This window comes from Aethalodelphis obliquidens, unplaced genomic scaffold (assembly GCF_003676395.1).
Source record: "Aethalodelphis obliquidens isolate GAN/ISIS:26980383/991018 unplaced genomic scaffold, ASM367639v1 scaffold34, whole genome shotgun sequence".
Lineage (NCBI taxonomy): Eukaryota > Metazoa > Chordata > Mammalia > Artiodactyla > Delphinidae > Aethalodelphis > Aethalodelphis obliquidens.
Window position 1 is genome coordinate 8039138 of NW_020837978.1, and position 25948 is coordinate 8065085.

The following is a 25948-nucleotide window of genomic DNA, read 5'->3' on the forward strand; positions in this document are numbered from 1 at the left end:
ATGTAAAAACAGCTCCGAAAGCGTCAGCATTTGCAGAAGGCGCTCCGGTGGCTGGGAATTCACGCCCGCCTCCCGTCCATTTCACCTTTCTGCTGCCTCCCGTGGAGAAGCTTTGGGTCGGCAGGAGAGCAGACACAATGATAGCGTGTCCTAATTCCTGGAACCCACACTCCCTGGAATTTGCTTAGGATCACTGTGCATAAGCCAGGAACGGCTGAGCGTTCAGCTGATCCAAACAGAGCAGTGGGATTACAGAAGGGCAAGCAGGAGGAGCTGCAGACGGCAAAGGCGGAGCCTCGGATTCAGAGGCGAGAGCAGAAAATCAAACCGGGGACCCAAACCTGATCGTGGACCAGAAGTACAAGCAGCCAGGAGGCAAGAACCTGGACAGAGGTGTCCCTCTGTTTATTTACCTTTAAAATTTTAAAACCTAAGTAAAACACACATTGTAGATCTGTAACATAGTAATTAGAAAATAACTGTAGGCACAAAACGATTTTTGTTCTCTGCTCCTTTCTGTTGCTTATTAAACAGAGAAAATGATTTGGCCCAGAATTATGAAAACCGCATGTTTGTTTTTTTTTTTTTTTGCGGTACGCGGGCCTCTCACTGTTGTGGCCTCTCCCGTTGCGGAGCACAGGCTCTGGACGCGCAGGCTCAGCGGCCACGGCTCACGGGCCCAGCCGCTCCACGGCATGTGGGATCTTCCCGGACCGGGGCACGAACCCGTGTCCCCTGCAACGGCAGGCGGACTCTCAACCACTGCGCCACCAGGGAAGCCCCTGCGTGCTGTTTTTGATCTCTGTAAATAGAGCTGTAGGAACTGGTTTCTCCCTTTTCCTGATTCCTCTGGTCCCCGCGGTCCCAGTTCCCCTTTCTGCTCCCTGCCACCCCATCTACCCCCAGCTTCTCTACACCCCCCATCCTACAGAGCACCATTTCTGTGAGCAAAGTGCCTTCTCAAGCTCTGTCCCACCGCTTACTCTGTAAAGACTTCTCCTTATTCTGACAGAGATAAAAAGGTGAGAGAGGAGCATTCACGCGACTAACGGATATTACCTTCGGCACAACTGGCTCACAATAATCCGTCATAAATTTCGCGCACTGGGCCACTTCCTAACATCCACCTCCACATCCTACGTGCCACGCGGCCTAAAGCCTACGTGTCCTTCGACCCCAAGGATCAAGGTCCTGGCCTCTGAAGGAAGCCATTCCCCACTGCTCTTCCATAACTACAGCTACTCATCTCCATGACAAAATAGTTATTTTACAATTTACAAGTTATCATGGCTATAATACTGTTACTATAATTAACATTTACGGAGCACTGATTCTGTGCCCCACACAGTCCTAAAGCCTTGGATATACATTAACTTCTTTAAAATTCTCAGAACAAGCTAATGATACAGGTGATATTATTTTTAACAGCTTTATGGAGGTGTGGTTGATAAAGTCCTGCACATATTTACTGTGAACAATTTGCTGAGTCTGGACGTCTGCCAACCCCTGTGATGCCATCACCACAGGCGAGGTGACAGATGAATCCATCACACAGGTGGTACGATCTCCACTTTATGATTGAGAAAAATTGGGTAAAAGAAGTTAACTAACTTGAACTAAACTGCTACCCTGCCTCTTGTTAATGGTATTATGGGTTGAACTGTGTCCCCCAGAAAGCTGTGTTCAAGTCCTAACTCCTGGTATCTGTGAACATAACCTTATTTGGAAATAGGGTCTTTGCAGACGTAAACCGGTTAAGATGAGGTCGTACTGGATTACGGTGGGCGCTGCTCAGTGACCAGTGTCCGTCCTGACAAGGAGGGCAGACTGGCTCTCAAGGAGGAGAAGGCCCCATGGAGACAGAGGTAGAGACGGAGCCACGCAGCTGCAAGGCAACAGTAGAAAGCAGCGAGGGCCGAGGCAGGAACAGGCTTCCCTGAAGCGCGGAGGGAGCAGGGCCCTGCCGACACCCCGACTTCCAGAGCCGTGGGAGAATAAACTGCTGTGTTTCCAGCCGTACAGTCTGTGGGGTTTTGCTACGACAGCCCCAGAAACGAGCACACGTGGTTTGCTTCCTTGCTTTTCGACTGCCTCAGAGGTGACAGTTCTACCTCCCAGCCACAGTGCACGCTCCGTGAGACCCGACTACGTCTTATATTTCTACTCTGTCTCTCTCGTAACTTATTGCCACTCAGTGCAGAGTTGACGGGAACAGTCATCAAATGCGTATCGATCGACACACTGAGTCAAGCGCGTTTAGCTAATACAGCGCCCGAGGCTGGCGTTTTCTTTTGTCCCAGCCCTGTGAATGTTTGCCGCCGTTGTTGGGGAAGACCATAACTGTTCCGACCAAAAGATGGGACCAGATACTTATATCATTTATTATCTTTGGGGCTTGAGATGTTAGCTCTGCATCTGGGTCACGTATTTGCCTAGAACCATCTCCCTTGATGGTACCAACGTGGCGTAGGTAAAGTCAGAAAAGGCTTGGGGACACCTGTGGGTTTAGCAGGGGGCCTGCCAGACAATTTAAGTTTGGGCCACCCCTCAAAGGGGAAGTGGGCACTAGATGGCCTGGAGGCTAGACTCCCTGTCACTGTGGAGGTCACCTGATCCAGTTGTCAACTGTCAATCTCACAACCTGCTTGCTACAAAGGAAACTCCCACAAAAATGACCACTGCTGAGCAGACAACTGCAATCCTAGCCTTAATTAATCCCCATCCACAGCAATAAGAAATCATCCCAGGTCACAGTGACCTTACCAGTGGCAAAGTTCAGCATGACCTCGGCTCAGAGACACTGATGGCTCTAGTGCAAATGTCACGTAGAAAGCCGGTCACCCAGAAGCCCCGCATGCCTGTTAGAGTATCACGCTACCTGCTACAGCGGTACAGCAGAGAACACATCACATAAAGCAGGTTACGAGCTACAGGTCCCACCCTGCCTGTAGGATCATCACAAGGATAAAACGGAAAACAAGACAAAACGAAAACCAAAGGCAATGTGAAAAAATACACATATATGTTAAAGCTCTGTACAATCAGTACCATTTCACTAAAACTATATAAATAGTCATTCACACAGGATAATTTATGGAGCCTGTATGGAAACTGGAGAGTGGTCTAAATCATCTCGGTGTGCTTCTGTTTAAAGATTTTGAGAAACAGGAGAATCTCATTTCCCTCCCCCTCCCACCCAATAATGCTGAGGACAGAACTTGTAGATTTTCCAGCTTTGTGAACCAGCAAGGCTCAAGGGAAACAAAACGTGCTGTGGAAAACTTATTCACTTATTTGCAAAATATAGTGTCTCACAGGTTCCTAGGACTGTAATACACCCTGGAGATAACAGTCACGGATCCTGCCCTCGTGGGAGAAAGAGCTATTAATAAAGCGTATGAAGGAAATAAACAGAGGCTGAAATACAGCGTGATGAGAGGCTCTCGATTTGCCACTTTCGAGGGCAAATCTCTGCCATCCTGGTCAGGGAAAGCCTGTCGGGGAAGGTAACGTTCACAAGCCGGCACCTGACGTATGAGGAGGAGCTGACTACACTGGGGAGCCGGAGGTCTTAGCGGGAGGAACAGCAAATGAACGACTGTTACACGTCGAGGAAGTAAGATGTCTAGAGCAGCAGTGGCGTCGGAGAGGCAGCTGCGGCTGCACAGTACACGACTGCGTGGTCCGCGGTGAGGAACTGGGTTTTCATCCTGAGGACGCCGGAAGACGCTGGTGAGTGTTAAGCCAGAGTACCACATTCTGTGATTTAGGCTTCTAAAGTATTAGTGCAGCTGACACTTAACAGATGATGAGAAAGGGGCAGACGCATCGGGACGCCCCGCAGTGGTCCGAGTGACCGGTGGTGGAGGAAACATCGGGACACTCAGACGGCTGAGCTGCGGAGCCCGACCTCGTGGCCCTGGGCCGATGAAGCCCACACAGCCTTAGAGGGAGTTGCCCAGGGCAGGTAAGGGCAGAAGGGCTGCGTGTGACTGTGCGCGTGAGGAAGTGGGAGGAGGATGGGCGGCGGGGCGGAGAGGATGCAGCAGACCTGGAAGGAAAGGCACCGCCACCTGGCGGCCGGAGGCAAGGAGCGCACCGCGCGCTGTTCCCGCTGCCGGAGCCTGAATCCCGGGAGAGGCTGAGCAGGAGGGAGGGGCGCCTCCGCACGTTCTGGGAGAAGGACATCGAAGGTGAGGGCGGGTAAGTCCCTCCATGCCAAGTACCACTGTCAAGACACCAGAAGGGACACCATCCTCCTCTCTAACTAAACCGTGTTCCTTCCACATTGAGTTCTCAAGCAGCTCACTCACCCCGAGGTCCAAACATATTGTCCAAAAAGGCATTGATTTCACCATCAAAGGCCTTTAGATGCTCCTGAAAAGACAAAGAAAAAATGATTTAAGTGGGTGTTTTTGGAATCTCTCAAAATGAACCACTGCCAACAACACGAGGCTGACAGACTCTCCAAGGGTCCTGGCCTTGAGGACTTTTGACTGCAGAGACTTAAGGAAAGTGGACCAGTAAATGCAGCCTCGCCTTCACAAGCCTGTAAGGATTTGGAAGGAAACAATTCCTCTTTCATTTTCTTAGGCAAGAGGAGTCCTGGAAGACAGGTCTGGTACCTTTAGACACTGAAGGGTTACTGACCATCCCATTTCCCTGGACAATGCTTTTAGAGGCGTACTTTTCCAGAAGCAACTTCTATTGCTGCAATTAACAGGGGTTGTGCGCAAGCAACAGGGGAAGCCTACACCTGCATTACATAATTAGTAAATGAAAATTCAGCTGAATTGTATTTCACAAAACTGAATGTAAAGCCATAAAGACGACGTTTTTCAAGTCAGGAAATGAAGCACTATAGCTATTTTCCCCACTACCTTTATGTTTTGTTTGTTTTCAAAACATTTTCAGTACATTAGCATCTATTTAACAGTACAGTAGATAGCATCACCAGGGTATCCCAGATTAACTACCACCACTTTAACTGGATTCAGGTTGAGATTGGAGAGTTTCTGCTAAGAATCTTAATGCTGATGAACTGGCTGCTGGCTCTTGACTTGGCTCCCTTCATGCTGCTCTGACATTATACCTCTCAAAATACCTGCTCAGGTGTTCCCTAGCCCTGCTGCTAAGGTCTAGAGCACCTCCCTCAAGCAAAGGTAGGAAAAGCTGGATCACTGCACAGTGCTCCTAGGAAAGGGATCTGTGAGGGGGATTTTGGGCGAGTGGACCGGTCCCTGACTGCGTGTGAGTTTCCTGGACGGCCCTCAGGAAGTTTGTACAGAACGTTCTCCATAATCAATAGCTGGAGTGCAGTCAAAAGCATCTTATTCTCAAAGAAAACATAGGTGCAGAAGAGGAGAATTAAGTTCCTGCCATCTGTAAAGAAGACGTGCACGTTGGTGACTGGCACGTACAGTTTGCATCTGTCCCTTATTCGTGTCATTGATCCGAAGAGAAATGTCAAGGAAACTTAGGTCTCTGGGAACCTTAGGAAGCTTGGGAAGGAGGATAACGATGAAAGCCTAGCATTTATTAGCACCCGCGCCTTGCTGACCAGTGTATTAGGACCTTTATTATTTCATCATATCTCTATGAAAAGTATCTGGGCTAAACCAACTTTGGAAGGTTTTACACAGTGTCTTTACTTTTGGTTTCCATAATGGACATCTTGGGAGACCTCCAGATTGGAGAAAGGTCAACTATCTAACATCTCAGTGTGACAGAACTTTGTGTTGCCGTTAGAATAGGGCGGATCTGTCCAGAGGCCTCTCATTCCTGAGCAAAGAATGTTAACCTCAATGATGTTCCCACCCTCATGACAGACACCAATAAAATCTTCATTGCCACATCTACCCACAACATTTAAACTTTTCCAATTTGTTTGCTGGGTTCAAAATCCATCTTCCAACATCTGTCGAGCTAAGAAAACTCTAAAGGTCACAAAGCTCGTATTATTTCTATTATCTTGCAAAAATTTAGTCACAGTGGAGAAAAACAGAAACAAAAGAGGGGAAGACATGAACAGAAAATAAGAGAATGAAAGATGAATACGAACGAATTCTTTCAGTCATTAATTTACTGATTCATTAACTGATTTTCTGGACATTACTATGCACCAGCACCGTGTTAGATGCTGAAACATGAAGTCAAATGAGGCATGGTCCTTATCTTCAGATAGGGTAACAAGCAAGTAATCAGTAATTACGGACCAGTTTTTTAAGGAGGATGAGAGGGGTTTACGCGACGTGCTGTAAGAAGGGAGAGAAAGGAAGTATTATTCAGCCATAAAAAGAAGGAAATCCTGCTATTTGCGACAATGTGGATGGACCTTGAGGGCATTACGCTAAGTGAATAAATAAGTAAGAGGAAAACAAATACTGTATGGTCTCACTTATGTACGGACTTTAAAAGAAACAAAACAAAAAAACCAAACTCACAGATACAGAGAACAGATTGGTGGTTGCCAGAGGTAGGGGCTGGGGGATAGGAGAAACGGGTGAAGGGGGTCAAAAGGTACAAATTCAGTTATGAAAAAAATTAAGTCAGGGGGATGCAATGTGCAGCATGATGACTAGAGATGATAACACTGTATCGCATATTTGAAAGTTGCTAAGAGAGTAGATCTTAAAAGTTCTCATCACAAGAAACAAACTGTAACTGTGAGGTGATGGATACTAACTAGACTTACTGCGGTGCTCATTTTGCAACATATACAAATACGAAATCATTATACTGTACACCTGAAACAAAAGAAAAGCCAGGAGATTTCATGCAAATCTCTTATAAAAAGAGAAGCCTTCCAGGAAGAGCTGCTGCTTTGCTGAGTTTTGAAAGACTCCAGGATGTCGTCTAGATGGAGAAGGAGGGAAGAGATCAGCAAACATACGGAGACATGACTCACTTGGGAAATGCTTATGGCCAGGGTCTCTAGGGACCTATCTGACAGAAATAAAGCCAAGGCTGGGAAGGTCAGAAACCTGAAAACAATCACCTCTTTGGTTCTGGGTTATTTAATACAGTTAGTGAGGATGTAGTCTAAAAAGACGATGAGAGGACATCAGAAGAACAAATCAGAGTTCACCCTGGGTCAGTGTAAGGTAAGAGAAAGTACAGAGTTGGGGTAGCGTCAGCCAACTAAGGACGAACTGTTAGCAAAGGATGAGATCAGAGCGTGGGTAACGAGCTCCCAGCTGTACCCTGGGTCCTACATATGGTAAACGCTGAAGCATGCTGGACACTCTCTCAGGCGACCCCTAGGAGCTGAGAAAAACCAACTACCAGCAGCACTTCGTTCATTCAACCCACATTTCCGAACAGCTATTACGTACATAATACTTTTCAGACACATGAAGAAAAAAGGGATAGAGTGCTTGCCTCAAGAGCTTACAGACAAACTGGTAAGTGAGACGCGGAGAAGGGCAGACACCCAGCAGCTGAGGAGGCGGAGATACACAGAGCGGCCACACTGACGAAGACGCCACGCGACTGAAGACCTAACGTGGGTTTTCAAAGATGGTGAGAGCTTGGATTAGGAGAGGGGAATAGTTCCGCCCTTAGACCTGGGCAAGACGGCTGCCGCCCTGCACCCCACACTTCAGAGGGCACCACTCTGGTCATCCTTTGGCTATTCCCCTCCACACAGGAAAAGAGTCCTCTCAGCCAGGGAAACGCCTGTCCGTGGCCATAGCTTCCCCCTCCGGACTGCGTTCCAAGTTCCCCAGGCCACAGAACTCTCTGCCAAAGAATAATTCTCTGAGCTCACATCCAAAACAACTTTAGCTATTTCCCCTTGCCCGTGTAATAAAGCCCACGTTCCATGACTTTGAATTCAATTTGTGCCTGTGTATAGCTACAGCTGAAGCATGGGAAGGCTGGGAGCAGGCAGGGCCTTATTTAAAGGTGTATCCCTGACTGCCGACCACAGATGATGAGAATGTAAGATGGTACAACCACACTGGAAAACGGTTTAGCAGTTTGGTAAAAACACAAATATTCACCTACCATATGATCCAGCATGCCACTTCTAGGCCACCCAAAAGAAAATAAAGCACATATCCGTGCAGAGACTCATATACAAATACTCAGGGCAGGTGAATGGGTAAACAAACTGTGATATAACCACACAATGAAACACTACTCAGCGACATAAAGGAATGAACTACTGATGCACACACAACATGGATGAATCTCAAAATTATGATGTTGCATTAAAACCAGACCAAAAAAAAGAATACACACTCTCTGTTTCCATTTATTTTCTGGCCTTTCATGTAAAAAGTTATCTATGTGATAGAAAATCAGTGGTTGCCTGGGGACTGCAAAGGAGAGGAGCAGAATATCCTTCAAATATGAGGGTGAAATAAGGACATTTTCATACACACGTAGGTGAGAGAACTTGTAGCATCAGAACTGCACCGCAAGGTATGCTCAAGATGTTCTTTAAGGAACAATCTAGAGGGAAATGGTTCCATATGGAAAGTAGCATTTATGGAAAGGCATAAAGAGCATCAGAAATGTATCTTTCCAGGCTTCCCTGGTGGCACAGTGGTTAGGAATGTGCCTGCCAATGCAGGGGACACAGGTTCGAGCCCTGGTCCGGGAAGATCCCACATGCCGCGAAGCAACAAAGCCCGTGCGCCACAGCTACTGAGCCTGCACTCTAGAGCCCGCGAGCCACAACTATTGAGCCCACCTGCCACAATTACTAAAGCCCCAGGCGCCTGGAGCCCGTGCACCGCAACGAAGAGTAGCCCCTGCTCGCCACTAGAGAAAGCCCGCACACAGCAACAAAGACCCAACGCAGCCAAAAATAAATAAATTAGAAAAAAAAAAAAAAGAAATGTATCTTTCTGATCAAAGAGCCCTAGCCCAGAGTAAGCTAACCTCCACCTACCTCATCACGTCCACTGCAACGGCCATCATCACCCCCCACACCCTGCGTATCCCACCCCAGGAGCAGTGCTGTGCACCACCCAGTGATGCCCTGCATCTGCCCCTTGTTCTACTGCCAGAAGGAACACCACTTGGAGGTAGCGGGGACCCATCAGAGGCAGACCCACTGGGCTGACTTCTTATGGAAAGGTGAGATGGTCTTCCCGGCCACGTGACATGCATCTCTCAGCACAGGTGGACTGGATCACCATGCACTCCTGCCTCTGCTCCCATGTTCTGAGAGTACCTGGGACACAGGAGAGCCGTGAGGGGCACACCTAATTTTTGGCCACCACGGTGATGACTGAGACTCAACATAAATCAGGGGCATCTCAAACAGGAGGCCACTTCCTGGTCGGTCTTTGAAGGTGTGAACTCTGATTGCTGCGGGGACTGCCTCAGCCTCAACACCTGGATGGCTCAGACTTTCCTCTGCAAAGGCTGTCTTGCAATCGGATGAGAATCGCTATCACCATGAAGCAGGGCCGTTCTACGGAAGCCGAGTCAGGAAGCAAGGCAGAAATAAACCTGCCACCAGAGCTCCGCCGGTGCGTCCTCTGGTCTCTAAGCGCTCTCTAAACCAGATGCCGGTTTCTCTCTTCCTTTCCTTCTCCCCCGTCCTTTCCTTCATCATGTTCCTTGTTCCTCTTCTCCCCTCCCCTCCCCTTCTTCCTCTTTCCTCCCTCCTTCACTCATTCCTTCTTCACATTCCTTCAGTGTTGTTTTAGGCAGTTACAGTTTTTAGTATTTATCACGGGCATTATGTTGTATAAAAATCCAATGATTCTAGCTCTTGGGTTGGTCCTATTTTGTTGATGTAGTTTTCTTCCGGACACACAGGCTCAGTGGCCATGGCTCACGGGCCCAGCTGCTCTGCGGCATGTGGGATCTTCCCGGACCGGGGCACGAACCCATGTCCCCTGCATCGGCAGGCGGACTCTCAACCACTGCACCACCAGGGAAGCCCTGTTGATGTAGTTTTACACGACATTTTAAGAAAACTTATTCACTCAGAATAGTTACCTATTTTTCCATGACCAACCCCCTTCCTCACTGCTTTTTAAAATGAGCAAAAGCCATTAAGATTATGAAACAGACTCTTAAGTTGGAAGAAGACACAGTATCCAAACCTTTACACTGTTTTTTTTTTAATATTTCAGAGAAAACTAAATCTGAAGTGTTCGATGACAGCAGGTCAGGAAATGGGATCTGACAGCTCAGGTTAACCAGACATGACTCTGAAAATCTCAGGGGCAAGGGACAGACGAGAGCCCCATTCCACAGTGAGGCCTCTCTCCTGTTCCCCAGGCTCGGGATGGCTGTCAAACACTGAAACCCCTTTTGCAGGCCCCTGAGGGATTGCTCCCAGCCAGCTGCCCACGTGTTTGAAGAATGGAAACGCGTTCACATTTGTGAACGATTCTGGGAGGTTTGGAGGACGGCTAAAAGCAGACGTGATAAAATCTTCGCCTTTCATGCAGCTGAGTTCCCACGATATCACTCACGCATTTTACACTGATCCCCCCAAACTGCCCTGGAGAGGCCCACCCACTCAACACCTACTTTCCACTACCATACCCTGGAGGGAGCAGCTGACTATGGTAGGCTGAGGGGAGGCACGAGGTAGGGAACTCTAATTCGCTTATGGGAACTCTAAATCGTTATAAAAATTACTCCACAGCTTTTCCTGGGGGAGCTGCCGGGTTGGGAGGAGTGTGGCCTTCTCCTCTCCCCGCCATGGCGTGTGCTCGTCCACTGATATTAGTGTACTCTGAAAAGGGGGAGTCATCTGGCAAAAATGTCACTTTGCCTGCTGTGTTCAAGGCTCCCATTCGACCAGATATTGTGAACTTTGCTCACACCAACTTGCGCAAAAACAACAGACAGCCCTACGCTGTCAGTGAATTAGCAGGTCATCAAACCAGTGCTGAGTCTTGGGGAACTGGCAGAGCTGTGGCTTGAATTCCCAGGGTTCGAGGTGGCAGCACTCACCGTTCTGGCCAGGGTGCTTTTGGAAATACGTGTCGTGGGGGCTGCATGCTTGCACCAACCAAGACCTGGCGACACTGGCACCGCAGAGTGAATACACTGCAGAAGCGATATGCCATCTGCTCCGCGTTGGCTGCCTCGGCTTTACCAGCGCCGGTCATGTCTGAAGGTCATCGTACAGAGGAAGTTCCTGAACTTCCTTTGGTGGTTGAAGATAAAGTTGAAGGCTACAAGAAGACCAAGGAGGCTGTTTTGCTCCTGAAGAAATTTAAGGCTTGGAATGATATCAAAAAGGTCTACGCCTCGCAGCGGATGAGAGCTGGCAAAGGCAAAATGAGAAACTGTTGCCGTATCCAGCGCAGGGGACCCTGCATCATTTATAATGAGGACAATGGTATCATCAAGGCCTTCAGAAACATCCCTGGAATTACTCTGCTTAATGTAAGCAAACTGAACATTTTGAAACTGGCTCCTGGTGGGGCATGTGGGACGTTTCTGCATTTGGACTGAAAGTGCTTTTCCGCAAGTTAGAGGAGCTGCATGGCACTTGGCGTAAATCTGCCTCCCTCAAGAGTAACTACAACCTCCCCACGCACAAGATGCTCAGTACAGACCTTAGCAGAATCTTGAAAAGCCCAGAGATCCAAAGAGCCCTCCGAGCGCCACGCAAGAAGATTCATCGCAGAGTCTTGAAGAAGAATCCACTGAAAAACCTGAGAATCATGTTGAAGCTAAACCCATATGCAAAGACCATGCGCCGGAACACTATTCTTCGCCAGGCCAGGAACCACAAAATCCGGATGGATAGGGCAGCAGCAGCACTAGAAGCCAAATCAGATGAGAAGGGGATTCCAGGCAAGGAGCCTGTGATGGGAAAGAAGGGAAAGGAGGCTGTTTGCGTTAAGAAGCTGAAGAAGCCGAAGAAGGCAAAGAAGGCTTTGGTGGGAAAATAGGCTGCAGTGACCAAGAAACCAGCAGCTAAAAAGAAGCCTGCTAAAAAGAAGCCCACAGAAAAGAAACCCACCACAGAGGAAAAGAAGGCTGCTGCATAAACTTAAATTTGTTTATTCGGTAAAGGTCAAATCATTTTGGACAGCTAATTTTGAATAAAGACCTGATGATCAAAAAAAAAAAAATTACTCCATAGAACAAATAATGAGACTGAAACTAAGTCAGGTGATGAGGAATCCGGGGGAACATTTGTAATTTGATTGCCACATATGAAGGTAGATATAAATGAACTAATAACCACAATGGTGAGTAATAATAGTAGCTCCTGTTTTTCAAACACTTAATATATGCCAGGCATTTGATGCATATTAGCTAAAATTTTCACAATAGCCATGCAAGTTAGGTATTTCCCCCAATTTACAGAGGTGAAAACAGACTGAGCTCAAGAGTGGACCTGGGGACTTCCCTGGTGGCACAGTGGTTAAGGCTCCACTCCGCCTGCCAATGCAGGGGACACGGGTTCGAGCCCTGGTCCGGGAAGATCCCACATGCTGCAGAGCAACTAAGCCCATGTGCCACAACTACTGAGCCTGCGCTCTAGAGCCCGCGAGCCACAACTGCTGAAGCCCACACACCTAGAGCCCGTGCTCCGCAACAAGAGAAGAAGCCACCGCAATGAGAAGCCCGCACACCGCAACGAAGAGTAGCCCCTGCTCGCCGCGACTAGAGAAAGCCCGCGCACAGCAACCAAGACCCAACGCAGCCTAAATAAATAAAATATTAAAAGAAAAAGTGGATCCGTTGTGTTTAACTTGAAGTAAGTTTGGTAACAACTGATCAGTGTTTTCACACCATTGTGGGGAAAGGTGTCCGAACTGGGACCGATGGGCTCCTTGTGGAGCTCACGCTGCTTCTTGTGCTGGGACATATTTCAGGACACCAAGCTGATGAAGAAAGCAGGGCTTGATAGTATTTGCATCCTAGGTAATAACCCTGAGGCTGTAGGCAGTTTCACTCAATTAAGGAGATGAAAGGGCTTTAGAGCAGAAAATCTTGCTGCAGTTTTGTTTCTGGGCCATTTCACCCCACACGGCTCTCTCATTTCATTCAGTGTCCGGTCGGATGGCGACTCCTTCCATGTTCCCCTAATCACTGAAGAGGAGGAAAGCCCCTGCTTTGTGGCGTCCTGATCTGTCTCCATCCCATCACCGGCTCTGTGTTTTCTTTATAACACTTAGCATTACACAAACATTCACTGGCTGGTTACTGTCTGGGCCCTCCACCAAAACATAAGCTCCAATAGGCCATTTTATCCCAATTCCAAGAACAATGTCTGGCACCTCATGGGCACTTAATGCTTAATGAATGTGTTGACAAAACTCTCATTCTTCTAAACCGTCACAGTACTCACCTGATACTTATTTCACATCACTTCGCATTCTTAGCTACATTTTTGTATATACAATCTGGTTTCCAGTATATTTTGAAAGATCCTTAACACTTGGTATATCATCAGGGTCTACTGGACCGAATTTTATTCTCTGAGGTTTTTTTTTATACAAACCAAAAAATTTGTATATTTTTAAAGTAGAATAAAACTCATTCTATTTTGCAATTAAAATACGAGTTCAATGGACTCCTATAAATCTAAGGTACACTGTGAGATCTTAGTGATCTTATTTTTCCTGTATCTTAAAACATTTGCTATTTAATCATCCTAGGAATTATCTCACAAATATGCAACCATTTCAATCTGTGCTAAAAAAAATATATGAAAATGTAAGAATGATAGAATTGCCTAGAAGGACAATGCAACACCCACAGAAGCCATCACTATTACATCATCCTTCATTTTCACTCTACCTGACGTATCGCATCACTCTTTAAGAGGGTATAAAAAGAAGTTGAGACATTTTCACAGCTTTTTAAAGCTTTCATTGAACACAACTGAAAGTTTTCATGCTCTTAAGCTCTAATGATCACGTGGTTCACCTGGGGATCTTGTGAAGGTGCTGGTTTTCATTCAGTTGGCCTAGGATGGGGCCTGAGAGTCTGCATTCCTACTAAGCTCCCAGGTGTGCATGCAACCACGCTTGGATTGGAATGATCTAGACCACTGTCTCTTGAAATTTGTTTCAGTTATAATCAAAGGCACATAAAAAAATACCTTATCATAAAAAAACCAAGTTCTTGCTTACTTTCTACAAAGGTATCAAGTATTTTATTGCATATTCTACTCTGTGAAATTCAAACTTGCTGTATACTAGCTATGTCACTATGCATTTCACAGGCACTTTAGTAATTAACTGTCTCCACAAGCCCATTAGACAGTATCCACATTGCACAAACAGAAACAATCACTGGTTTGGTTGTATTCTTCCTTATATCTGCTATATCTGAATACAGTATTCTGAAAGTAGCCTACTAAGGGAAGAATGCAGAGAGACTGATGACCTCTCTTGATCAGGATATTATATTTCTATTAAAGTATCAGAAAACTGCATTCACACATCACATCAGTTAGTCACTGTCAACATCACCAGACACTTCTCATGTTAATTGCTGTCAAATTCAAGCTTTACCCATCCTATATTCATACAACTGAATCTTTTTTTTTTTACTTAATGGAATTTTAGACCTTTATTTAGCCCTTTTGAATTTATCTTCATTTTCATCCCCACCTTTGTACTGATAAGATTATCTAAACTCCTCAATATTTATTTTCCCTTTGGTTTAGTCATTTTTAAAATGTCAGCACCTACCAATAAAGATGTTTAAAAAAAAAGAGTCGGCACCTTTATTCACATTACTAATTAAAAGAAGTGGCATAGTCTGCGTGTTATGGACTGAATGTTTGTGTCTCTCATATTTATATGTTAAAGCCTTTACCCCCAATGTGATGGTATTTGTCGATAGGGCCTTTGAGAGATAATTAGATTTTGATGACCTCATGAAGGTGGGTCTTTATGATAGGATTAGTGCCCTTATGAGAAAGGGACCCCAGAGAATTTCTTCTTTCTCTCCCCCAGCCCTGTGAGGACACAAGGAGAAGGTGGCTGTCTGCAAGCCAGGAAGAGGGCCTTCACCAGAAACCAGCCACACTGGCACCTGACTTCCAACTTCAGGTGACAGAACTGAGAAAATAAATTTCTACTGTTGAAGCCACCCAGTCTAAGAGCCTTGAAGAATGCCTTTCTATAAGCCTTAAAGAATGACTTTTTACAAGAAAAAAAATCATGGCTTGAAATCATCTAATGTAAAGTATGAGCTTCACATTATCTGATTTGGTTTAGATAAATAAATACTTTAACAAACAGCAATCTGCCTATGCATGTATAGGTACAAGTATATATAATGTAAATATAGGAAAAATTTTGGAAGGGCACACAAACTTAAGAATGATTATCACTGGGGAGGAAAGGAGAATGACAAGGGTAGTGGGAGAAGGCCAGGACAGACTGTCTTTACCCTGTATATGTCTTATGTCTTAGTTTTTAATAAGGAATCATTAACAGTATATTAGTTGTGTAATTAAAATATTACAATTAAAAACTAAGGGAAACGTTAACGGAATGATTACAGAGGAAAGTTGTATGAGTTCCTCCGTAAGCCTAAACAAACTAACAAAAAAACAATCACAATTCTTAATAGGTTGTTCTCTTCCTATTCATCTGAAATAAAAGATGAAATAGAGGATATCATGACATTAAATGACTAGAAATGTTACTCTGTGAAATTCTTGTCTAAGTACATGACAAGTAACTTAAATTTTCATCAAATATGTATTTTATTATTTTGTATTGATACAAACAAATTAGTCATTACTGTAATCAACTCAAGGCCAGTTTTTGAAAAGAAAAAATTGACAAACCTTTAGCTAGGCTAACTCAGGAAAAAAAAAAAGAGAACTCAAAATCAGAAATGAAAGACAGACATTACAACTGCTATCACAGAAATAACAAAGAATCATGCAAGACTACTATGAACAATTTACACCAAGAAACTGAATAACCTAAAAGAAATGGACACATTCCTAGAAACAACCAATACTGAATAACAGAAATCTAAACAGACTAGTTATGAGTGAAGAGCTTGAATCAGTAATCAAAACCCCCAAAATACAGAGAAGCCCAGGACCAGATGGTTTCACCGGTGAATACTGCCAAACATTTAGAGAATAATTAATGCCAATTGCTCTCAAACTTTTCCAAAAAATGGAGAGAATACTTCCAAGCTCATTTTATGAGGCCAGCATTGTCCTGATACCAAAGCCAGATAAAGACACTAAAAGAAGATCACAGACCAATACCCATGATGAATATAGATGTAAAAATTCTCTATAAAATGTTAGCAAACTGAACACAACAGCACATTAAAATAATCATACATCACGATCAAGTGGGAATTGTCCCTGAGATGCAAGGATGATTCAACATATGCAAGTCAATAAATGTGGTACACCACATTAATATTAGAATGAAAGATAAAAATCATATAACCAGGGGCTTCCCTAGTGGCGCAGTGGTTGAGAGTCTGCCTGCCAATGCAGGGGACACAGGTTCGTGCCCCAGTCTGGGAAGATCCCACATGCTGCAGAGCGGCTAGGCCTGTGAGCCATGGCTGCTGAGCCTGCGCGTCCGGAGCCTGTGCTCCGTAACGGGAGAGGTCACAACAGTGAGAGGTCCGCATACGGCAAAAAAAAAAAAAAAAAAAAAAATCATATAACCATCCCAATAGATGCACAAAAAGCATTTGACAAAATACAACATACTTTTATAATAAAAACACTCAACAAATTGGGTATAGGAGAAACATACCTCAACATAATTTAAAGGCTATATATGACAAACCCACAGCCAACATCATACTCAGTGGTGAAGGGTTGAAAGCTTTTCCTCTAAAATCAGGAACACGACAAGGGTGCCCACACTCACCACTCTTATTGAGCATAAGAGCAGTAAGGCAAGAAAAATGAAATAAAAAGGCATCCAAATTGAAAAGGAAGAAGTCTTTGTTTTCAGATGATCTGATCTTATATATAGAAAATCCTAAAGACCCACCAAAAAACTCTAGAACTGATGAATTCAGTAAAGTTGCAGAATAGAAAAATCAACATATGGAAAACAGCTGCCTTTCTCTACATTAACATCTAAACATCTGAAAAAGAAATGAAATAATTCCATTCATTTTAGCATCAAAAACAATAACAGGGCTTCCCTGGTGGCGCAGTGGTTGGGAGTCTGCCTGCCGATGCAGGGGACAAGGGTTCGTGCCCCGGTCCAGGAAGATCCCACATGCCGCGGAGCGGCTGGGCCCGTGAGCCATGGCCGCTGAGCCTGCGCGTCCGGAGCCTGTGCTCCGCGACAGGAGAGGCCACAGCGGTGAGAGGCCCGCATACCACAAAAAAAACCCCAAAAAAAACAAAAAAAAAACAATAACATACTTATGAATAAATTTAACCAAAGAGATGAAAGATCTGTACACTGAAAACCACAAGACTCTGATGAGAGAAACTGAAGACACAAATAAAGATACCCCACGTTCATGGATAAGAATTAATATTGTTAAAACGTCCATGCTTCCCCCAAAGCCATTTACAGATCCAATGCAATCCATATCAAAATTCCAATGACATTTTTTTCACAGAAGTAGAAAAAAAGCCTACAATTTGTATAGAATGACAAAAGATCCTCAATGGCTACAGCAATCCTGAGAAAGAAGATGAAAACTAGAGGCATCACATGTCCTGATTTCAAACAAAAATATAGCTACAAAGCTATAGTAATCAAAACAGTAAGATACCAGCACAGAAACAGACACGTAGACCAACGGAGCAGAACTGAGAACCCAGAAATAAACTTTCAGATATGTGGTCAACCAACATCTGACAAGGGAGCCAAGAATACTCAATGGGGAAAAGACAGTCTCTTCAATAAATGGTGTTGGGAAAACTGAATAACCACATACAGGAGAGTGAAATTGGACCCCTTTCTTACACAAATCACAAAAATTAACTCAAAATGGAATAAAGATTTAAATATAAGACCCAAAACCACAAAATTCCTGAAAGAAAACACAGGGAAAAAGCTCCTTGACATTTGTCTTAGCAGTGATTTTTTGGATATGATGCCAAAAGCACAAGCAAGAAAAGCACAAGCACAAAAATAAGTGGGACTACATCAAACTAAAAAGCTTCTGCACCGCAAAAGAAACAATCAACAAAATAAAAAGGCAACTTACAAAAAGGAAGAAAATATTTGCAAATCATATATCTGGTAAGGGGTTAATATCCAAAATATATAAAGAACTCATACAACTCAGGGACTTCCCTGGTGGTCCAGAGGTTAAGAATCCGCCTTCCAATGCAGGGGACGTGGGTTTGATCCCTGGTCGGGGAACGAAGATCCCACATGCCACCGGGCAGCTAGGCCCATGCACCACAGCAACTACAGAGCCCATGCACTGCAACTAGAGAGAAACCCGTGCACTGCAATGAAAGATCCTACATGCCACAACTAAGACTGGATGCAGCCATAAACAAACAAATATTAAAAAGAACTCATACAACTCAATAGTAAAAAAAAAAAAAACACCAAAAAAAACCCCAAAAAACAACAACCTGATTAAAAAATGGGCAGAGGAACTGAACAGACATTTTTCCAAAGACGACATACACATGGCCAACATGTATACGAAAAGATGATCAACATCACTAATCAGAAATGTGAAACCATAATGAACTATCATCTCACACCTGTTAGAATGGCTGTTGTCAACAAGACAAGAGTTAAAAAAAAGTGTTGACAAAGATATGAAGAAAGGAAACCCTTGTTCACTGTTGGTGGGAATGTAAATTGGTGCAGCCACTGTGGAAGAGAGTATGGAGGGTCCTCAAAATATTCAAAATAGAACTACCATATGATCCCGGAATCCTACTTCTAGATATATATCCAAAGGAAATGAAAACAAGATCTCAAAGAAATCTGTGCCCCATGTTCACTGCAGCATTATTTACAAAGGCCAATATATGGAAACAATCTAAACATTCATCAATGGGTGAAGATAAAGATGTAACAACACACACACACACGCACACACACACATGAATATCAGCCATGAGAAAAAAGAAAATCCTACTGTTACAGCAACTCAGATGAACCTTGAGGATGTTAAGCTAAGTGAAATAGGCAGAGAAAGACAAATACATTGAATATAAAAAAGCTGAATCATAGAAACAGAGCAGAGTGGTAGCCACCAGGGCCTGGGAGGTGGGGGAAATTGGGAGACACTGATTAAAGGGTACAAACTTCCGGTTATAAGATTATTAAGTTCTGAGGATCTAATACACAGCATCGTGAATACTGTTAACAATACTGTATTTTATAGTCCCTGAAAGTTGCTAAGAGTGTGGATCTTAACTGTTTTCACCACAAAAAAGAAATGGTAATTATGTGATGAGATAGTGTTAGCTAGTGCTACAGTGATAATTTGTTTTTGCAATAAATGTGTCAAATCATATTATACACCTTAAACTTACACAATGTTATATGTCAGTTATACCTCAATAAAGCTGGAAAAAATAGTAATCAGCACAACTCTCAAGAGTAATTGGCAGTGTTTGGTTAAATCTTCAGTCTTATATTACATACTCTAAGCTAACAAAGTTCAACTATCTTCAAAAGATCGGTAGCTATTCAGTATTTTGCTATAGGTCTTTCAGAGATGCCTTCAGAGAAGGGTACCAGAGGGTCCTTCAACTCTTCAGTTACTCCCCTCCGCTTCATCCACTAACATACACCACAGCAAGAGGTGTCTGTGTGAAAAGTGGTCGATTCCCACGCTAAGAGAAGGATTTTTCTTTGATCAAAAGAAACCCATTTAGGGCTTTCTTTAATGCGTTTGTAGCCGTTTGTTCTCAAAACACCGGTCGGATTACCATTTTGTTAGTAGTAAAAACAGAATTTCTTTTTCCCTAGTAGGTTAAAATTATACAAAAAAAATCAAAGCCCCAAACCAAGCGAAGTCCAGTGACACCCTCATTTTTTTTTTTTTTTTTTTTTGCGGTATTCGGGCCCCTCACCGCTGTGGCCCCTCCCGTTGCGGAGCACAGGCTCCGGACGCGCAGGCTCAGCGGCCATGGCTCACGGGCCCAGCCGCTCCGCGGCAGGTGGGATCTTCCCGGACCGGGGCACGAACCCGTGTCCCCTGCATTGGCAGGCGGACTCTCAACCACTGCTCCACCAGGGAAGCCCTAACCTCATTATTTTTTATCATTACCAGTGTTATTATTATTTTAATACAGTGCAAATAACACTGTACAGAACTCAGGAAGGAAAGTCCACTCTATTAGTGATCTGCATTAAGATAGCCTAGACATATACACCTGCATTTTAACCCTGATTCCTTGACATCCAATTGGATGTTACAGGAAGAATCTGCATTGTTTGCCATAAAATCTGAGGATTTTTTTAAAAATTTCATCTTTTTTTATATAGCAGGTTCTTATCAGTCATCCATTTTATACACATCAGTGTATACATGTCAATCCCAATCGCCCAGTTCATCACACCACCACCACCACCACCCACCCCCCGCGCCGCTTCCCCACCTTGGTGTCCATACATTTCTTCTCTACATCTGTGTCTCTATTTCTGCCTTGCAAACCGGTTCATCTGTACCACTTTTCTAGGTTCCACATATATGCGTTAATATACGATATTTGTTTTTCTTTTTCTGACTTAACTTCACTCTGTATGACAGTCTCTAGATCCATCCACGTCTCAACAAATGACCCAATTTCATTCCTTTTTATGGCTGAGTAATATTCCATTGTATATATGCACCACATCTTCTTTATCCATTCGTCTGTCAATGGGCATTTAGGTTGCTTCCATGACCTGGCTATTGTAAATAGAGCTGCAGTGAACATTGGGGTGCATGTGTCTTTTTGAATTATGGTTTTCTCTGTGTATATGCCCAGTAGTGGGATTGCTGGGTCAGTTTTTTAAGGAACCTCCATACTGTTCTGCATAGGGGCAAAATCTGAGGAATTTTTTAAAAAATCAAATAACTGTTATTAAGTTCTTTAGCCAACTTGGCCAAAATTCACCTTTCTAAGCTTCCCCTCCTTCCAGATGCCTATGTGCACTCTCCGCCCCAGGCACATTTAATTATCTGAAGTTCCCCCACTCAGTATCTCTCCATCCATCCTTCCCCGTCCTCACCTCCCTGCACGTAGGTGTTCTTCCTTTTGCCTGGATGACGCCTAATTGTCTTTTGGCTTTTCCTGACCACTCACCTTCTCCCAAACTGGTCAAGATCCTATGTCTGGCATACACTAGGCACTCAATAAGCATTTGTGGAATGTATTTATCATATATATATATATGTATATATATATATATATAAATAAATGAATGAGTTTGCCAGTATCACACCAGAAATGGGCTTGCAAACTTCAGGGGTCCACTTCTGACCTCTTTTTCCTTTGGCAACATTCTTCTTTGACAGGTTTAGAGAGTTATCAGGATTATTATGTGTGAATATGTACATGGCAAGTAAAGAGTGTTGGGGACTGGACGTCCCTGGTGGTGCAGTGGTTAAGAATCCACCTGCCACTGCAGGGTACATGGGTTCGACCCCTGGTCCGGGAAGATTCCACATGCCGCAGAGCAACTAAGCCTGTGCGCCACAACTACTGAGCCTGCACTCTAGAGCCCACGTGCCACAACTACTGAAGCCTGCGTGCCTAGAGCCTGTGCTCTGCAACAAGAGAAGTCACCGCGATGAGATGCCCGCACGTCGCAATGAAGAGCAGCCCCCGCTCACTGCAACTAAACAGAAAGCCCGCGTGCAAGGAAGACCCAACGCAGCCAAAAAATAAATAATTAATAATTAAAAAAACAGTGTTGGACTTCCCTGGTGGCGCAGTGGTTAAGAATCCACCTGCCAATGAAGGGGATGTGGGTTCGAGCCCTGGTCCAGGAAGATCCCACATGCCATGGAGCAACTAAACCCGTGTGCCACAACTATTGAGCCTGCGCTCTAGAGCCCATGAGCCACAACTACTGAAGCCCTCGAGCCACAACTACGGAAGCCCGCGTGCCTAGAGCCCGTGCTCTGCAACAAGAGAAGCCACCACAATGAGAAGCCCGCGCACGGCAACGAAGAGTAGCCCCCGTGCACAGCAACAAAGACCCAATACAGCCAAAAATAAGTAAAATCTACGTTTAAAAAAAAAAAAAAAAGAGCTTTGGGGATTAGGAAGAGAGAAGAGAGACTGAAAGACATTTGACAACGTATCCCTGTATTTTAAAGCAGAGGGATACTGAGACAGCAGTAACTCCAAAATTGTAGAGACCCATGACTCTGAAAACCACCTAGAAGGACTCTTAAATATCTTCTTCGTTCTAGGTTTTTAAGAGATAGATACCAATGTTTAAAAATTACTAATTTCAATGCAGGCATACCTTGGAGACATTGTGGGTTCAGCTCCAGACCACCGCAATAAAGGGAGTATCACAACAAAGCAAGTCATGTGAATTTTTTGGTTTCCCAGTGCACATAAAAGTTGTTTATGCTGAGGCCTCCCTGGTGGCGTAGTGGTTGAAAGTCCACCTGCCGATGCAGGGGACACGGGTTCGTACCCCGGTCTGGGAAGCTCCTACATGCCGTGGAGCGGCTGGGCCTGTGAGCCATGGCCGTTGAGCCTGCGCGTCCAGAGCCTGTGCTCCGCAATGGGAGAGGCCACAACAGTGAGAGGCCCGCGTACCGCAAAAAAAAAAAAAAAAAAAAAAAAGGTGTTTATGCTATACTGTAGTATATTAAGTACGCAACAGCATTATGCCTAAATAATGTATATTCCTTAACTATAAAATATTTTATGGTAAAAAATGTTAACCATCATCTGAGCCTTCAGCAAGTCACAGTAGTAATATCAAAGATCACTGATCACACATCACCATAATGAATAATGAAAAAGTCTGAAATATTGTGAGAATTGCCAAAATGTGACACAGAGACACGAAATGAGCAAATACTGTTGGAAAAAATGGTGCGGATAGACTTGCTCGATGCAGCATTGCTACAAATCCTCAATAAGTAAAAATGCAGGATCTGTGAAGTACAAGAAGTCGAGGTCTGCCTGTAACGCATTTTAAATAGTCTTCTAGTATCTCTAGGGCGTATACGCGTTTAGTCACCTGCTATGCTGATACACTGTAAGGCGGTGCTGCCGGCTCACCTCTGGGCTCAGAACTCTCTGCGGACTGGTGGGGCAGTCAGTCCTCTTTGCACAAGAGCCTGGGCAGCGTATCGTGGGAGGGCACTCACCCCTATGAGGTGCATCGGGAAATGGTCAGATACAGACAAGGCATCTCAATAACAAAGCTCTGGACATGAGGAGTAATGCTGAGTAAAGAATCTGTTACTTGGGATTCTTCATGGCTCAGTTCCCTGTGGGACCCAGGGAGAGAGAATGCAGTGATGAAAAAGGTACAGGATGTACTTACATCTATCTACATACAGTACTGGGGTTGCAAGAGAGGAACGCTTTGTGATCTCTCCCAAAGGAACAGAAAAGAAGAGACAGAAAACAACACTTGGTTATGGGCGTATGGCGAGGGCAGACGAAGTGCGGGGAACTGCAGGGAGTTGGGGAAAGAACAGGTGAGACATAAGTGTGTAAACACAAAGTACTGTGAACTACCGCTCAGAGATGTATCTCGCGAGCGCAGAACAGTCCCTGGTTAACAAAGACATGACGTAAGTATACCGGATTTGTTAAGTCACGAAAATAGATTTTAAACACTTTAAAAATAAATTCACAAAGCTTAATTTGTGAATTAATTTGTTGGTTACACAGAAGTTCACCAAGTTTAAGGAAACTGAAATCTGACTAAACAAATACAAATTTTTAATCATGAATATAATTGTATTAGTTACCCTGCTGCCAGTCATTTTGCAAGTTATGGCCTTCTCTCCAAGAAAATGGACATAAAATCCAAACACATTACTTCTTTTATAATATTCTGGCCTCATTAAAAGATATTAAATAACTTGCCTTAATTTCAAGGGAATAAAATGAAATCTGCTATACAGAAAAACAAAGAGGCAATTTCACAGTTAGAAAATGAAGTCATTCGGTGGCTCAATACTGGGTATGTGAGGAACCAAAAAAGCTGCTACGGTGGCGACGCAAGATATTTGTAGTGATTATTACAGCTTCTATTTCCCCGTGAAGTTGTGAGTGAATACCAAACTCCTTGGAGATGTAACCCCAGGCCAGAGAGTTGTATTCAGGACACCTTGGAACTGTACCAGCTTCTGAATTTGGGGACATGGGGAAGAATACAGCTCTTTCACAATTACCAGCAGCAGTGAAAGGAGATTTTGTTTGTATGTGCTCTGGTTATCAAGTACTGAGCAGAGGGGAAGCAGGTTGGCTTTTCTGCATGTACAAGTGCTATCCTTTTGAATGTGAAAACAAAGGAAAGCTTTTAATGGTTTCTTGGAAAAGACATGGGCCAGATTTTATTTCTAAATTTTAAGCAATAATCACACCTACCTATTCTACCTATTTATATATCTATATTCTAATCTATTTCTATATGTTCTAAAAATATCGACAGTATTTCCGGATATTCATGGTAATGTCAAAAGATGTGTTCTTTTACTGCTAATACTAAGAGACAATCTGTGTCACACGGATAGACTGTGTTATATTTTCCTTCTTTCAAGCTATGGAACCAGCCGATACTGGGAGTTACTGAGCCATCCAGACTCTTTCCCTGCTGAATGAAATCCTTATCACATCCTTCTTTGGTTGAAGTATATTCTCGTGACAGTTAGTTGCTCCACACTTCACTGTATAAAGGCTTTTCTAAGAAGTAAAGGAAAATCATACCTTTTCCTTAACATTTTAATCCAGATGTCAAATCAAACTGAGCATCATTAGCAGAGGCTCTAAGAGGAAAACAAGTCACAGGAAGGCAAAATGCAGCCTGAGCACTGTGTGAAAAAAAAATGGCCTTTTTAACGGCTACCTGACATCTATGATGGTTAGGGAGTTTTACAAATAATTTTAGATATCTCGTGTTATTTTCAGCACCTTCTGGGGTCTCACCTCAATTAATTAATCAACATTCAGTCATCAGCCCAACACGGTCTCCCAAAACACTGGGCTGATGATAAAGACAGACAACTCTATGGGGGGGGGGGGGGGAAAAAAGAGAGCTGTGACAAGTATTAGCTATTTGACAGGTGATATAAAGCAGAAGACAAAATGATTTGTTACAATTATACCCTGTGTGTGGCAAAGTCCATTGCTTTTGCCAAGATACTGTGTCAAAATAAAGAAAATTATGTATATCTAAGCCTCTGACCCCCATTTTTTGAAAATTAGCATTGCATCACACATCTTCTCACCTGGTTCTTCCTGAGCTACTGTCTTGAATACTGCTAGATGAGCACTTTTATGATATTACTATCCTTAATCTTACTGATGAATCAATTTCTATTCAACAGAGAATAGAGAGCATTATGTAGCGTGTTTTCTCAATTTTCTAAATGACAGATGCTTCAAGCCCTCCCCCGAGGTCCCTACCCTCCATCTGCTCCCAACCAGACAGTCATCCCATCCCATTCTTTGCCTATATAAGAATTTTGAAGCTACTACTGGAGATAAACATAAAACATACTAATTTACTTTATTATATAACTAAATTAATATATTCTTAGCTTCATATATGGTGACAATGTCTGAAGTATGTCGGTCCAATGGGTAATTTGGGAATGAACTGGACAGATGGGACTGAAATCAGTGAAAGTGAAATTTGCAGCCTTTCATATGAACACTGAATAGTTTGGTAAGTTGGGTTACTTCACTCATTTTCATTCAACAATTTTTTAGTTTAACTTCACGCAAGCAAGGTCTTTCGAAAGCTTATCTGCAGTGTAACTTTTAATAGGGTAGAAGAAATGTTTTAAAGTGAATAAATGCCTATTTGAAACAATTATAAATGTATCATGAAAATGAGTCAAAGAAGCACAACCATTTAAGTCATATGAATAA

At 43.8% G+C, this 25948-nt stretch overlaps 1 protein-coding gene and 1 pseudogene across 1 annotated transcript in view; one reads left to right on the forward strand and one right to left on the reverse strand.

Annotated features, from left to right (window-relative positions):
* The window catches only part of ELOVL2 (ELOVL fatty acid elongase 2), a 31144-nt gene extending 25695 nt beyond the window's left edge, over positions 1 to 5449 (reverse strand). The window contains exons 1-2 of the mRNA XM_027128178.1: positions 5291 to 5449; positions 4314 to 4377 (exon numbers count right to left, since the gene is read on the reverse strand). Coding sequence (XP_026983979.1) covers positions 4314 to 4377; positions 5291 to 5449 — 223 coding nt within the window. The remainder of the gene's footprint in view (positions 1 to 4313; positions 4378 to 5290) is intronic.
* A 5187-nt stretch (positions 5450 to 10636) lies between these two features.
* On the forward strand, positions 10637 to 12062 carry LOC113631741 (60S ribosomal protein L4 pseudogene; annotated as a pseudogene).
* Positions 12063 to 25948: the final 13886 nt, after the last annotated feature.